We start from the raw sequence: 17644 nt of genomic DNA, 5'->3' as shown, positions 1-17644 counted from the left end.
AATTACATACTATGTATGTAGATACAAATGAATCCAATAAAAACATTATAAAAACACGCTCATTCACTTTTACTAAGATAACACACATTCGGCCGATATATGCGGTATAAAGCAACATATAAACAGCCGGAAGTTCGAAGGTATTTCAATTATAAACTTATATCGAGGAAGAATTGACCCGAATCGAACCATTTTTTACGCACTGACATGGAATTGGCGAGGTTATTTCAACTTATTCACATTGTCATATGACAAAATGATATGGTGATGTACTATTGAAGCTAAGAGTTTGGGAGATACATATATGTACATCCATATGTATGTATATATTAAACCAGATAGTGGCGTGGCTCGACACACTTTTCAAAGATTTTCAACTTACAAGTGTTCCTCTTTAATCTGACGCCTTCTGCTAAATTACAGTTTTGTTTTTTAATTTGCGTCTTAGTTATTGCAGTTTATAAGTTTTCGATGCATGACCCAACTTCGCTTGGATGACAAACAACATAGCAGCAAGTTTCATCTAGATATCTTAATTTTTACTTAAGTTATCACTTGCACAAACAGAAGGACTAACAGACATTCATTCGGAATTCAACACGTTTCGTCATCCTGGTCATTTATACATCCGTATTCGAAATAACAAGAACAACCAAAGTGAAATTCATTAATAATTTTTTTTGTTTTTTGTAAAATAATTCAAACTTTTGTCTCCAAATATATGTATGTGCATTGTTAGAGTTTCTGAATTATCATATGCATGTTAAGATTTCTTAGAGCTGTTTATGTTGCTTTGAGAAATCACCCGTTAGAAAATTAAACCAACCAAATTCAAAAAGGCGGTTTATTTGGGATTTACTTCCCTTTACTGATGACACAAACATTGTTTAGTTCAACTGTGGTAAGGAAAAACAATATGTCAGAGCATCCTCTAATCATAAAGTCAATACAAAATATGCAATGAAGACCACATGGACGACTTTGTTTTCCTTAATGTGGTGCTGAGTCTGTAGCACAAATGTTTATCGAAAAAGAAGTTTAAATAAAATCCGTTTAGAAGAATTGTATTCATGGATTTTTAAGTTTGCTTTGGTTGTTCTTATTATTTCGAGTACGTCTGTATATACATACATAATGTGTATGTATATAATAAACAAACAACACGGCCGATTACACTTAACGATTTCTGATAATGTACGAATTCAAAAAATTAATCATTTTTTTTAACTAATTACGAAATCAAATTCAACCGAACTGTGTCATCTATAGCCAATGTCATGTGTCAATGTGCACTGGCAACTGAAAAAGTCATTTGGATTTGTGCCAGCAATGCAAATCGCACAATTTCCTGGCTGTCCGGACGGTTATTGTACGCCAATGTTAACATAAACGTGATTGCAAATTAAGTATCAATCGGCGCAGCAGGAACTATTTGAATTGCTTCAGTGTCAGAAGTACAATAATTCACCGTCATATTTTCACAAGTACATATGTATGTACATAGATACATATATGTTACATAAGTGAAACTGTAAGACGCTATCGCTTTTCGCTACGACATCGTCGACAGCGGTTAGTATTCAGTAATGTCAGCTGAAAAGTACTACAGTAACAGTAATATTAAATTACTTAAAACAGGTAGCGACGGTCATCAATATGTACATACGAGGTGTGTTCAAAAAGTATCGCGAATTTTGTGTTTTTTCAAAAATTATTTATTTATTCATGAATATCTATTTTGTCCCCTTCAAAGTAATCCCCATGAGAAATTATACACTTGAGCCAACGGTTTTTCCAATCTTCGAAGCACTTCAAAAAATCACTTTTTTTATCTTCTTCTGCTCCTCCTTCGATGCCGTCTTTATCTCGTCAAGAGAAGCGTAACGTCGTCCTTTCATGGGCCTCTTCAGTTTAGGGAACAAGAAAATGTGCAGGGGGCCAGATCTGGGGAATACGGTTGCTGCGGCATCATTAGTGTGTTGTTTTTGGCCAAAAAGTCGCGCACAAGCATGTGTGTGATGATGTGTGAGCAGGGGCGTTATTGTGGTGCAAAAGCCAATTTTTGATCTTCCACAAATCCGGGCGTTTCTGGGGGATTGCTTCGCGCAAATTGCGCATAAATTGCAGGTAATATTCCTTATTGACCGTTCTTCCCTGTGGCAAGAACTCATGATGCACCACGTCCCTGCAATCGAAGAAAACTGTCAGTTACGATTCGCGATACTTTTTGAACACACCTCGTATGTATGTACATATCGCTCATTTGCTGCAAGACCGGCATAATTCAAAAAACGTGATTTTGGAGTTAATGCTGCAGAATTGTTCGTTATATCATACTTCATGTTGAGTGAAAAATTCATATGAATACCTCTTATATGCTCCGCTTGAGAAGAGGTGTAAGGTTGGAGTCACCGTGTAAGGTTGTAGTAAGTTGAAAACTTTAAACGCGTTTTCTGGCGAATCGATTTTTTTGACTTATGCCGGTCTTGCAGCAAATGAGCGATATATTTAGAATGTAGAAGTAAAGTAGTGGGACTTTATTTTAAAAATAGTGGTTTACTATGGACCCCATATGCTCGATGCATTCGTACGTACTTATTACAATTTCCATTTCGATACAATAATATGTACATACATATAATTGTATGCATGTGTGTTATGTGTTTTAATTCATTATTATTGGGCCCAACTCCCGACTATGGCATTCCTATTCTCGTCAGACAAAATAGTTTAGTTACCAGCGCCTAGGCCAACACAAACATATGTACATACATTTTCTCATATTTCTAGAATCTAGAATCTAGATACATATAGTACATGTCTATCATTTACGAAAGCGCTTTGGCACTTACAGTATACGTACATACATACATACACATGTATATATATGCCACATGTAGAATAGTACGAGTATATACATATGTATGTATGTATGTCGAAATAACTATTTAAATCAAAAGAGGCAAATATTTTCCACATATTTTTGCGGTAACAATTATAACAGTTCGAGGTCATTTTTACATAATCATGCACAATGCAATTATATGTATTCATACATAGTGTGTGTATATGATTTTGTATATATGTACATATGTACACACATTCATATCCAACAAAAACACAGACGAAAATTAAACACCCACGAGGAAAAAAGACATGTATCTATATAAATTTATGCACATAAGTAAATACATTATTAGTATTTATAAACAGATGCATACGTACATATGGTCTTGTAGAGAATGACACTCACAAAATGAAACAAATATTTGAATAACAATTAAAGTGGCAGCATTTGTTTGTGTGTTGTCAACATTCTTCTTTTCATAATTCACGCCTGCTATACTAACCATAACAACTAAACACTAAAAACGGTAACAAGTTCACCCAGTCTAAACACTAAAGGCAACACTTAAAATTTTACTATTTAACCTCGGCTCTGTAGACATTGCCTTTCCTTGCTAATATGCCAGATTCCTCAAATTTTCAGTAACCCCATGTTCGTATACATACATACATATAAACACTTGTTAAAATGTGGGCATTGTTATGCCTAGGTGCTCGGCAGAGGTACGACTGACATTCTTTTCTACATGTACTTGAATGTGTTTTTTTTTTTTAAATCTAAGAAAGAGATTTATAAAACGAAAAATAATAGAAAAGACTATAAAACGGAACTATTGTTCTGGAAAACCTCCAGAAATGGACCACCTTTTCCCAAGTACAAGAGACATTTGTGGTAAGGAAATCGAAGTAAGGACATAAGTAAAGTTAGTGGTGAGTAGACATGCGCAATCAAAAGTGGCAACATTGCCACCAACGCAGTGGAAATGACAACAAACACAAATAACAATGATAATACTAGTTCATATACACATAGCAAACTCGCAGGGTTGGGAAACACCCAGTAAGCCACAGCTTGCTTCTACAAAGTAGTTATGGTTACGCGGCAGATATACTTTCATATCCATATTACATTATTGTTGTTTTTTACTATAATGATTTTTTATAACCAATAAGTGCAGTCGCGGCTTCGAAATTAAAATATAGTTACTGAAGTATTCGCAGGGTTAAGGACATCTAGTAGTTAGCTAATAATTGTATCGTATTGGTATATAATCTAATAAACTAAAAAATAGACACGTCAATTATCGCGATAATGACGATTAGAGCTGATGATCTTTTCAATATAACTATGGAGTCCTTTTCCAAAGAGCTTTTGGAAATCATAAGAGACTACACTACATCACACTCGAAGCAATAGCACAATTTAATTCCAACATCAAAATTAAATGATGAACCGTTAGATAGTAACTAATGAAACAAGTGTAAATTGAGAAACATTAACGGTTAAAATTCGTATATTCCTTTAATTGCTCAATGAAGTAACTGTTTGGTATTAATTGATAATATATTTTATCTTTGACTGTGTACTAAGTTTAATCAAACTTTTTACGAAGAATATCAATATTCATAAAATAAATGGATGTGAGATTTTTATCGTCTTTGATAGTCATATTTAAGAATAATCAGTGCCTCTGTGCGCTTGCTAAACACATTTTGCAACTACTTTATAGCTTTAAACTGCCGCAATCAAAAGAAAAAAGTTCTTGGAATGCGACGAACTGGTATGAATTTGGTATAACCTTTCTCTAGGTTTGAACCAGAAATTAGTTCGCATCACACTGCGGAGTAGTGTGTAAACTTGAGCACACGAACGATTAATACAAATAATCAGTAATTATTACATAGAGATAGATATGTACATATGTGCATATGTGTATACAACTTAAACATGCTTACTTACTCACTTACGATTATTTGCATTCTTTATGCAAGTATACATACAAAAGGTTATGATTTTATGTGTAATAGAAACGGAAATCTTGAAATAAAGTAATATGAATAAAGAAGTATAAATATGTTGGCAAGGCAAAATTAGTTTTCTCCAAATTTAAATCGCATGCTCTACTTTTTATATAAAAAATACATATTATTGCGATAGAATCTTGACAACCCTTGGCGACACGAAACCGAACTTAATATATGTACATATAATACATACACACATACATAAGTTTGAGCTTATTTAGTTAAAAAACACTAATACACCCAAAATGTTTTACTATTTAATATTATACGCAAAAAATATTATTTTAGAAATTTCATTTTTAAGATTTGTTTTTTTACAATCATGATAAAGCTTCCGGTGTTCTTGTACGCAATGTGAATAAATTGCTTTGCTTAACTTCAAATGCAATGAAACGATTTTTATACATATAGCCAACCATGGGTTAACGGATAATTTTTGGTTAGACCTCAGTCATTTTATTAATTTAATGATAAGAGAGATTTTTCATCATTCAAGCCTTGCGCGTTTTCTTTTTTGTTTTCAGATCTAAAAATCATATTTAGTCATATATGTATGTATGTATGAACTATGTCAACTTTGACCTTAGTAGTCACAAGCAATTTCAAATTTTAATATTTTTTATTCCGAATGTGATTTTGAGAATGGTGCGATGTAATATGAATTCCTTTAAGTGGTAGCAATAATTCCACAAATTATGGTTTTTGCTAAATATTTTTATTTATTAAAAAATCATGTTTGGGACTTACATATCAGTTTTTAATAAGCTTAAACAAAATCAATTAAAAACAAGAAGAAACGTTAATTTCGGCTGCACCGAAGCTAATATACCCTTCACAGGTGCATTTCTTTAAGTAACTATGTGTTCAGTTCAGCAGTAATCCATGCCAAATTTCGTGAAGATATCACTAGTTCGTATATATACAGACTGACGGACGGAGAGACGGACATAGCTTAATCGACTCAGCTCAGCTCAACTCTCCGACGCTACCTTCTGGGTGTTACAAGTTTCGTAAAAAACTTAAAATACCCTGTTCAGGGTATAAATATGTTGCGGAAGAATTAAACTTAGTCTTATTGCTGTAGTTTAGTTCACGTCAGCTAAAATAATATTAAAAACATATTCAAACAAGAAAAAACCTTAACTTCCGCTCCACCGAAGCTAATATACCCTTCACAGGCACATTTCTTTTAGTAACTGCATAGTTAGTGAGTTTAGTTTATATGGAAGCTATATGCTATAGTAATCCGATCTGAACAATTTTTTCGGATATTATATTATTACCTTAAGCAGTAATCCATGTCAAATTTCGTGAAGATACCACGTCAAATGCGAAAGTTTTCCATACAAGCCCTTGATCCCGATAATTCGGTTTGTATGACAGCTATTTGCTATAGTTAGGCGATCTGAACAATTTCTTCGGAGATTACATTGTTGCCTAAGAACAGTGTTTTCCAAAGTGGGCGATAACGCCCTCTTGTGGGCGCTGCAGGTGTCAAGGGGGGGCGGTAAGAGACCCAGAAAGAAAGTGGTGGCGTTGTGTAGAGGCCTGGGGGGTTATTTGTAATTTTATTTAGCTAGGAGGCCTCTTAGACAACGACTACATGAGCACTCGACTCTCAACAACAACTTGTGAACATCAACTAATATGAATTAAAAGATTGCTCAAACTCGGTTCTATATTTCTCTCCGCGTAGTTCATATATCTGTCCTATTTTATTGAATGAACGGGGCATCTCCACAGGATAGAATTTATAGAATACTAACTGTCAAACGTATTGTAATTGCCATTGCCAAATCTGTATGTGGGCATTTGCTATCATAATATAATCATTTGCGCAAAGGTGTAGGGTAGGTAGGTTCGAGCTGATGTAGCGCACGTTTTGAGCTTTTGAACTCCTTAAATCTTTTATGTGGAAAATAAAAAAAGGATCTTTATCCTTTCTTACAAATGTATTTCTGGGGAAAATACGAAAAGTAGAAAGATCCTTTTTTTACAAATGGTGTTCTGGAAAAAATAAAAAGAGGATAAAGATCCTTTTTTAAACGTATTTCTCAAAGCAAAACAATGTCGGAAGTTAAAAAGAAGATACGACAATACTGTGCGGAATACATTAAATTCGGATTCACCGAAAATCCCACAAACCCATCCTCGCCTTTGTGTCTTCTATGTCTAAAAACATTTTCGAATGAAGCAATGAAGCCTTCAAGATTGCAAGATCATTTGTATAAAATGCATCCAGATAAGAGAGACAAGAATGTAGCATATTTTCAAGACCTAGAGAAGAAGCACAATACTCAGCCAAGTGTAGCAAAACTATTTTCGGCGGCTGCTAAGCAAGATGACGACGGACTTCGGGCTTCGTACAATATCTCTTTGTTAATTGCTCAAAAAGGCAAACCACATAACATCGGAGAAGAGTTAATATTGCCAGCAATAAATGAAGTAATAACTACCGTGCTTCATAAACCGGCCGCAGATATTATCCGATTAATTCTGTGCAAAGACGAATTGATGAAAGTGTGATCATTGTGCGATCATCTGAGGACAAGCCAATTCTCAATTCAGCTCGATGTGTCCACTTTACCAACTAATGATGTTGTCTTACGTGAGGTTTATTAAAGAAGAGAAAATATGTGAAGAACTATTATTTGCTAGAAATTTAGAGACCGATACAAAAGGCGAAACCATATTCAATATATTGGAAAAGTTTTGCGATGAGAAAGAGATTCCTTTGAAAAATATTATTTCACTGGCTACGGATGGCGCTCCGGCTACGATAGGGTGCCATAAAGGCATAATAGCGCACTTAAAAAATAAAATTCCAGATGTCCTTGGTGTACATTGCGTTATTCATAGACAACATTTAGTTGCTAGAAACTTAAGTGAAAAACTATTTCTATTACTGCAATATGTCATCAAAGCAGTCAATAAAATCCGCAACAGCTCTTTGAATGATAGATTATTTCATTAGCTTTGTGTTAGTAATGACGAGGATTTCAACCGTTTGTTGTTGCATACTGAAGTTCGTTGGCTATCAAGAGGCAATTGTCTGACTCGATTCTACAACCTGTTTGACTCTGTTATAGAGTTCTTGGAAACTAAAGATACAGAATTTCAAGACAAGCTCATAACATCAAAGAATGATATAGCTTACATGACAGACCTGTATAAATTGTTCAGCGACATGAATCTCCAACTGCAAGGCGATAAACTAAATTTAATTAAAACAAAAAACGTCGTTGCTGCTTTCGCAGCCAAACTGCTTCTACACAAAAAGAATCTGGGCAGACGTGAGTTTCACAATTTTCCGAATTTATCAGTATCATGCAGTAACGACGAATTGTTTGCCTACTGCCAACATTTGGAAAACCTCCACATTGACTTCACCGAACGATACCAGGACATTTTGAACTTGGAAATACCAGACTGGGTGTTGGATCCGTTTTAGAATGTCAACACAGCAATGTCACCTCAGCTGGAAGAAGAACTTATAGAATTGACAACAAACGAGGAAATAAAAATCAAGTTCAAAATGGTTACCAAGAATTTTGGATTGTGGTCAATCGTTCAACGATTCTTGATAGCATTCCCATCGTCATATTTGTGTGAACGTGGATTTAGTGCTGCGACAACACTGATTACTAAAAATAGAAATCGCTTGCTTGTTACCGAACGTGGCGACTTGCGACTGTTCTTGAGTAAATTGGAACCTGATATTAACAAACTTATTAAACAGCATCAGATTCATACTTCACATTAGTTTTTATATATGGATCGATTATTTTAGTTTTATTTTTAATAAAAGATTCTCTGTTTTAATACTATAAAGTATGTAGTGTTTTAATAATCATTCTTATTGGCAGGTGGAGCCCGTAAGAGTTAACTTGAGACCTAAGCGCCGTTGTATGTTACCTACTGCGCTCAGGTTTCAAGTTGGTGGTGATAGTAAAAGTTTCGTTTAGAATTCCCCGTTAATATACAAAATATAGGTCACAATAATTAATTTGAAGTTATAGTGGTTTTTAAATACATATGTGAAAAAATGGGGGCGCTAAAAAAATATTTATTCTCAAAGTGGGCGGTAGACAAAATAAGTTTGGGAACCACTGCCTTAGAAAATAATCTATACCATATTTTGCGAATATATGTATCTTGTCAAATGTGAACGTTTTCCATAGAAGAACATGATTCCGATCGTTCAGTTTGTATGACAGCTAAATGTTATAGTGGTCCGATACCGGCAGTTCCGACAAATGAGCAGCTTGTTGAGGAGAAAATGACGTTTGCAAAATTTCGAAACGATATCTTAAAAACTGAGGGACTAGTTCGTATATATACACACAGACGGACGAACGGACGGGCAGGCAGACAGGCGGACATGGCTAAATCGACTCAGCTCAACATATTTATCATTTATTTATATACTTTATAGGGTCTCCGACTCTTCCTTCTGGGTGTTACAAACTTCGTGACAAACTTAACATACACTGTTCACGATATAATGAGTGGCATGTTTGTGGCATTAATTCGATAGTGAGGTCAAGTGGGAAACGTCAACAAGAAGATCGAAATTCTTTATGTTATACTATGTTCGGACCGACATTGAAAATATGTTTTCGTGGAAAAAACTGGTTTTCGCACGAAAACTTGTGTTTTCGTCCATGTAAAATCTATCAAACGAAAACACAGTTTTCGCTGAAAACTACTTGAAAACTTACATTCCACTTATTATAATCGGTGCCTGCTCTAGTTTAATCGATTTTTTTGGAAGACATATTTTGCCAGCCCTAAATTGTCACTTGATATTTGTTTACTTTCCATATACAAGTACAGCTGCTCACTGTTAAGGGGATTCTCTTGTTCTTGCAAAGCCCTTGCACGGTGCACCAATTGCAGAATTTTCTTCTTGGTGCAACGGCACAACAAACACACGCAAAAATTGATTTGCAATGGCTGTAAAATATGCCAGACCAAAACCCATGTTTATTTTCGTGCCGTCATATATCACTAGATTCTGCAATGGGTGCTTTCTTGGCCTTGCATATTTCGTTATAGGATTTTTGCATTTTGTGTCATCTTGCAAGAGCAAGAGAATCCCCGTATTGATAGTTGTCAGTGAAAACTCATCGAAAACACACATTGTCGGTCCGAACGACTTACATTCCACAACTTACAAATGTGTTTTCGAAATGTTTTCAATGTCGGTCCGAACATAGTATTAAGGATTTGAAGTTTAGACCAAAGTATAGACCAATTTCATTCTAATTGAGCGCTAAACCGCGTAATTCTTAAGAAAACTAAATGTACAAGTTTCATTAAAATATCACATTTTGACCAAATTGAACGGTTTAAAGTCAGGTGCAAAACGAAAATTATTATAAGGACTGTTTTGAAGGCAGATAACGGGAAGGGCGGATTGCATTCATTTGGATATTGCTCAGGTATACTTAAAAAGATATTTTCAAAGATTTTTTAAATATACAACTCGCCCACTAACCAACTTATTCTTCATAATGCCACATACTAATAAATTATTCCCTGGGTTTCATTAAGGTACCTCGCAAACTATCACCAATCGCATGGAGTCGAATGCTCGAAAATCCTGATGTTTGTTATGTATATGGGAGCTAGGTCAAGATACATTGCTATGATCATTTTCATTGAGATAAATTTGGTTAAAATTGGTAGTGGGGGTCTTGAGATATGTGATTTTACCTAAAATTCGGCGGTGCTTCGGCCGTCATCCAATTTTACCCCGGCTCCCTTATACCATCTCTTGTGGACAATTTGTTTCTGCCGTATTTAGTTAATAGGGGGATTCTCTTGCTCTTGCAAGATTGCACGATGCAAAAATCCTATTCCGAAATATGCAAGGCCAAGAGAGTACCCATTGCAGAACCTAGTGATATTTGAACGGCTGATTCGGTCAATTTATTGAGAATGACTATTGTGAATTGGCCCACCTTCTGCATTCATTTAAAAAAAAACTGTAGCAAATCTTGATAATTTAAGTAGAAATTATAAGATCTATTTAAAACTTACCTTCCCCAACAATTTAACGGCAAAATACAATTTGTCAAGTAATTCTTTGTACAATGGAAAACGTCATTGAAATAAATTTTCAAGTTTATTCTTTTTAAGAAAAAATGGATTTATTTCAGTTTCTTATTTTAAATTACAATAAGAGTGATTATTAGCTACAATAATAATTAAGAAAAACATATTTCAGCATAAAACATAACAAAAAAACAACAACAACAAAAAGTGTGCAAATATTAGGTTGTCAATTAATTCTTTGCAAAATGTAAACATTGGTTAAACTTGTAACGAAAACTTATAAACTGTATAACATTTATGGTTGTAATATTTGGTGTGGCGTCCCTTAGCATCCAAGACTGCATTCAGGCGACGAGGCATGGGGTCTAGGTCAGGACTCTGGGCAGGAGTGTCGATCACTTTGCTGCAGTTATACCGCAGCCAGGTCCTGCAAAGGAGCGATTAGAGTTTATATTGCAATTTATTTGGATTCTGAGGGCTAACGAACCCAAAATCCAGGACGCTTTTTGTTAATTCATTTTTCAAAATGTCCAAATAAAATTCTTTAGTCATTACATCATTAACCCTTAGACGGGCAAAACAGAAATAAAAGGGTTCTTGTTTTGGTAATTTTAGTTTTACGATGACTTTAGTATGGTGAACTTATATTTGAAAACCATTTTCAAAAATTTTCATTGGTTGGGACGCCAGGTGCAAAAAATTAAAGACCGTCTGTAAACGGTCTTGCCCGACAAAGGGTAAGAAATAAACAAGGCGTATTTTATAGACCAACGATAAAAGAAACTAGTTTTGTTCCAACAAAATGATTCATAAAGGCCGGTAAAAGTATTAAATTGTGTTGTTTTTAATTTTTCATTCAAATGATAGTATTTGAAACAGTTTTTAGTACTTGAAAAACATAAATGTAGCTTACATTTTGTACAAAAAGTGTGTGTATCACATTTCTTACAAAGTTTACACGACTTCTTTGAACCCCACTCTGGAAGATGGTTGAGCTGATCATACCTTATTTCTTCTACGGGGTGCACTGCTCGTTTACCAATAGTGTTATTGCTAAGAAATGACTGCGCTCCGCTTGATGGACGTCCAACCGTTGGTTTGTCGGTGGAAGCACACAGCGATTTTGCTAATTGTAAACGAAACTGGTATAGAGTCAAATCGTTTTCTTTTCTTTCTTCCTCTGCAAGCGATGATTAATTTCGACGGTACAAAATGAAAGCATTGGTAACAGCCATGTCTAGTAGATGATAGAATATGGGAGTCATTGTATCCATGGTTTTTATATGCAAGCCGTTTCTGCCCATATATGAATCCATGAGATCTACACCACACATGTGAGAGTTGTACTCACGAATGATTTGTAGGCAATCTATTTCAATGTATTCTCTCTTTTTTCTATTATATCTACATATGAATTTTCGATGACTGGATAGCAGCATTCGCTTTTGCAAATGGTTCGACACCTACATATGTAAGTTGAGCATAGCCGAATATTTTTGGTGTCTTTCCAGAGAACCGTAGTCAAGTCAACTCCATACGCAATAGCAGAAAACTCAACTGCGAAACCTCTATCCACTTTTCTCAGCTCAGTATCTGAATCGGATGGTAGCTTACAGTTTGATATTCTGTTGGCTCGAATGGTACCTAAAGCAAATATATCACGAGCTCGTAAATAAACCATTAGGGGCAGTGATGAGTAAAAATTGTCAAAGTATAGAATATGATTCACGAAATCAGGAATTGTTTGCGATAGCCGAATAACGAAATTGCTGGTGGCTCCAAGATCTGGTGTGCCTGGTAAAATAGTGTTATCACCACAACCATTATATACCTCAAACTGGTATGCTTATCCATTGCTGTCGCACAACACGAAAAGCTTTATACCCCATTTATTGGAAAAATTTCTTCCAAGGCAAAGCATTTGGTAAATGTCTAAATCCAAATTCACTCCAGTGCGCGTCTATATTTGGATAGCGAAAAATAGACATAAACATCAAAACGCCGAGATATTTTCGAATCTGTGAAGAATTAGTTATAAACTGGGTATTTATGTCTATTGACCACGCTGCTCGGTTGGTTTCTTCAACAATTACGACTATGAGTTCATCAGTCAAAAAATAATTTAAAAACTCAATTGGGTTCTTAAGCTTTCTGACGGCATAAGGTAACCCAGAATCTCCACGGAACGCAATTTCATTCACATGCATTTTCATAGATCTTTGTCGCCATAAGATATTTGAGAACTCAATCGAACTCTTGTCAATGGCATCCACGCTTGAGCCTGTAAATCCGCCTGATGATGGTATTACTTGTGGGCCAGTCGATTCGGTTGTCGGTAGCGGCGAATGTGGCCTCCTCCGGGGCTTATTCGCTTTTTTGGTAGTGGTTGCAGCCTCTGCATCTGTACTAGTTATGGATGTATACGGAATCCGTTCTACTGCTTCTGATGAGACACCACTAAGTGTGCTAAAATTCAACGACAACCCAACTTCGTTGTCTACAACGCTGTTGTTCATTTCACATAAAACGTCGTCTATGATTTGGTCTTCCTCAGGTGATATCTGATCAACAACATAGTCTGGGTCAACTATACTGTTGTCATCGTCTTCGTACTCAGATTCTTCATCAGACAAAAGAGTTGAGTTCATCAATTGCTCGATTTCTTCATCTGTCATCGCAGATTTCTGAAAAAAATTAGAATTATATATAAATAACATTTTTCAATTTAAAAAGCAATTAAAAAGTGAACACCCCACATTGGTTATACACTGACCGATTCAGCTACGGTAATGTATTTTTTCCCTTACCCGGGCAAGACCGTCCAGAGACGGTTTTCACTATATTCTTAAAAACTTCGGAAATTTATATTTCGAGATTATATGTTAATTAAATTTTAGAAATGAGCAATATGACTACTTACCTAAAAATTCCCAACTCGATTTGACCACCGGAAACCACTTTTTTTAATTTTTGTAATGGGATAAGTTTTCACGAAAATTAAGATGCCACTTTTCACTTTCGGTGTCACTTGAATTCACCAAACTTTTAAACTACAGCGTTGAAATCATTTTCTGCTTAATATTTGTGTGTATTCAGTTAAAAACCAAAGAACTAGAGACCAATATCACACGACACCTATGCTGTTTGAACTTAAATTCAGATAATGTAAAGACCGTCTGCAGACGGTCTTGCCCGGCAAAGGGTTAAATATACGAAGTTCTCCAACGCCTTTGGATGAAATACATCCCCAAACCATTACAGAAAGTTTACCAAACTTTACTGTTGGTACGATATTTTTTTGTTTAAAGGCTGTTTTGAGCTTTCTCCAGACTTTGTTGGGTTCGTCGTGATAACGTCGTTCCAGTACTCCGCCGGCTTGTTAACATTGGCAACAGAAAAGTTTAGCCGCCTATCGATGTTGATCGCAGAAAGCATAAGTTTCTTTCTGGCTATGTGTGATGAGTACTTGAGAGTGTTAAGAACTTTTCTTATAGTCTCATGGCTAACTATTGTATTGCAGTAATTTTTTAGTTCCAATGCCAATTACCTTAGTGTAGTTTGCGGATTATCGCTAATCATTTTTAAAATTTTTGAGTAATGACGTCTGGTAAGTTTTGTTGGGCTCCCTCCAGAAAGCCGATTTTCTTTTTCTGTTCGATTTATGATATTATACTTATGTATGTATACTGTCTTTAATTTAATATTAAACATATCAGCTAATTCTTTTGCCGATTTACCCTTTTAATAGCTGTAGCAAACCAACTGTATTACATTTTCATCAACTCGTTTACCAGGCAGTTTTCTAATACCGTTTTGCGAACACTTGTGCACTTGTTAAAACCAAAACCGTAATAAAACGGGGCATGACAACATATTCCAGACGCACGTGTTGATTTTTCTGGAATTTGGTTTACCGTTGCTTTGTGTTGTGTCTCACTTTAGCTTCTGTTTGCATTTTGCAAAGAATTAATTGACAGCCTAATATTCGCATACTTTTTGTTTTTGTTGTTTTCTTGTTATGTTTTATGCTAAAATATGTTTTTTTTTTATCATAATGGTAGCTAATAATCACACTTATTATAATTTAAAAAAAACACTGAGATAATTTTTTTTTTTTTAAATATTAAAGTCGAAAATTTATTTCAATGACGTTTTCCATTTTGAGAAAGAATTACTTGACAAACTGTATGTCTTTATGTAAAATGACAGCTAACACAGGGCAATTATATTTTTCCATGTCATTGCACGAAAATAAACATGGGTTTTGGTCTGACATTTTTTACAGCCGTGCAAGGGTTTTGTAAGAGCAAAAAAATCCCCCTAATGACTTATCGCACTTTTAGTAGTTTTTAACCGACCGTTATATGGGGAGTTGATGGAGTTATCTTCCGATTTCATCCATTTTCACAGTGTTGATAGAAATACTTAACCTTTAACTAATGACGTGGTAGTAAATTTTAGACTTTGTGTTTTGATTTTCTCATAATCATAAAAAAGGCTTCTAAAACAAACGACACATTTTTCAAAAAAATACAAAGAGTTTAAAATTTTCTATCCAAATACTGTAATAAGAATTAATTTAAATCAGTTTGATGAATAATGTAAGTATTATAACAAAAAAATTTCTAATAAATTTTAACAATCAAAATGGTGTAAAATTTACTACTACCTCTAAATCTACGTTTCGAAATTTGACCTCTTAAGTTAAAGGTTAAGGGATTTTTCTCGAGTAAATTTTGTTATTTTATTGATTTAGAAGATAAGTATGTAACTTAAACTTTATTCTTTCCAAGAAACAAGTGTATACTTACCTCAATTAAAAAATGACAGGTTATCTAATAGCGATCGATCGAAAACATTTGAGACAAGTATAGGTCCTGTCCGACGGGTACGTTTAAATACTGTACTGAATACATACATACTTACATATATCGTACAAATACATGCTCTAAATTGTCTGACAAATTGAATGACTAACAGAGAGTTCAAAGGCACTACAGTAATACCCCCGATTTAGATGGGTATATATATGACGGTCGAATTCGAGTAAATCGTGGTTCACCTTTCCACGTGTTGTAGTAGAATCGCCTTCTTCATTAGAATCTAATTTTTCTAAATTTTGTAACCCCTTTTCAATGGAATTCAGTCATACTCTTTGCAATTGTCATTTGATTTACCTATTTAACTGGGTCTACCTAATCTGTTTGTTCAATGTCTGGCTCATGCTTATGCATTTCTATAACCTCGTCAATTGTTAGCTCTTGATTGTATGAAACTAGCAACTTTTGAATGTTCCACGTCTGATCCACGTCTAAATTTAATTGTTTGGCAATATCGACAAAATCCTTCTAATATGCTATCGATTTGTTCCGTATCTGAAACTGATTTTCATTGGTTTCATGAGTTGCGGGAATATGACCCGCTACATTATCAATTATTAGCATCACTTTAAATGTGATTTCTTTCCATTTGGAGTTACGTTCGCCTTAAGGAATGAAATGATGGCCAAACCAGTATTCAAAAAAAAAAAAAAAAATGTCGCACAAGCTTTTGCATTAATTATAGCATTTTTTAAGACTCTTGGATTTTCTGAGCGACAAACAAAGAGAGTTTTTAATTTACAATTTCAAACTACTTTCGCACTAATTATAACTGTAAATCTTTGGCGGCTTTGAAACCAAGGAAAGTTTTCTGTTCTCGCACAATAAGAGCTCTTTTAGACATTTTCTTCCAAAAAATTATGCTTTCATTTACGTTGAAAATGGTTAGAGTATTTCTGGACAGAGAGCTGCAGTAATATAGTTTACTGCTTCTTTATCAGCGCTTAACAATGAGAGAGCGAAGCGAGAGTATCGATTAGTATTAAAACAACAAGGTGGAAGTAAGAAATTTTTTAATCCGCCTATCTGCCCGCACATATTGGTCGATAGTTTATAAGAAGAGAAGTGGCAGGGCCATAAAAAACATAAACGTGTAACAATTTTAGTTTCCGTTCTTTATCTTTTGAATTATAATAGTATTAGTGCTTAGAGAACAGTACGTAAGTGAAAAATTCTTTAGTTTTAATTGCTTGAAAAGATATTATCGAGTATACATACATACTTGTACATGAGCAAAGTTAAAAGTTAGTGCAACCAGCCCAGACCTTTTTCTGATATCCGACTTTCCTCCTAACATTAAATCATTTATGTTGTTCAAAATAATATAGTTTAGTCCTGAATATGAATGGAATTGGTCTAGACCTTGGTCCAAACCACATATCCGTAATTTAAGTTTAATCTCTTCGTTTGAATTTATGCTAGATACTTTATATAATTTTATACAACTAGTAACGTTTACGACCTATGATATAAGCTAGTAAGTTACAAATTTTATTGTAATCTTTATTTTAATCGATTACTTGGAACAATGAATGTTGAATTCTTTCGCAACATAGTTTTGCCAACAACTAAAAGTATTTTCAGGGTTTAATCCTTCCAGGTTGTAAGACTTTGAAATGTTCAGTTGCAGCAGAACTTAGCACTTCCTTTCTTCTAGAGTAAATTTATTTTCAAATTAGAAATCAACTATCTCAACGTTAACGAGATAAGTTTTAAATATGCCGAAAATCGCCGGAAATCTTTAAACATTATGTTAAAAACCTGCTTAGAAGGGATATTTTTATTCTTTACATTGGTTTATTTTAACCCATAAATTCGGTAGTTCCTTGGGT

The 17644-nt window shown here is 34.6% G+C and overlaps 2 protein-coding genes across 4 annotated transcripts in view; one reads left to right on the top strand and one right to left on the bottom strand.

The window, feature by feature from the left end:
• The window catches only part of LOC105229159 (uncharacterized), a 94684-nt gene that overhangs the window by 56082 nt on the left and 20958 nt on the right, over positions 1-17644 (top strand). The window lies entirely within an intron of this gene.
• On the bottom strand, positions 12452-14123 carry LOC125777160 (uncharacterized). The gene is made up of 2 exons (XM_049451419.1): positions 13853-14123; positions 12452-13616 (listed from the first exon to the last, which is right to left on the bottom strand). Exon 2 carries the CDS (start codon positions 13605-13607, stop codon positions 12822-12824), a length of 786 nt encoding a protein of 261 aa, XP_049307376.1. The 5' UTR covers positions 13608-13616; positions 13853-14123; the 3' UTR covers positions 12452-12821.

Source organism: Bactrocera dorsalis, chromosome 3, assembly GCF_023373825.1.
Source record: "Bactrocera dorsalis isolate Fly_Bdor chromosome 3, ASM2337382v1, whole genome shotgun sequence".
Classification (NCBI taxonomy): domain Eukaryota; kingdom Metazoa; phylum Arthropoda; class Insecta; order Diptera; family Tephritidae; genus Bactrocera; species Bactrocera dorsalis.
Note: the sequence above shows the minus strand (reverse complement) of the source record. Positions and strands in the feature narration are given on the sequence as shown.

Excerpts from the sequence above, each read along its gene's own strand:
- LOC125777160 (XM_049451419.1), bottom strand. The coding sequence starts at position 13,607 with ATGACAGATGAAGAAATCGAGCAATTGATGAACTCAACTCTTTTGTCT.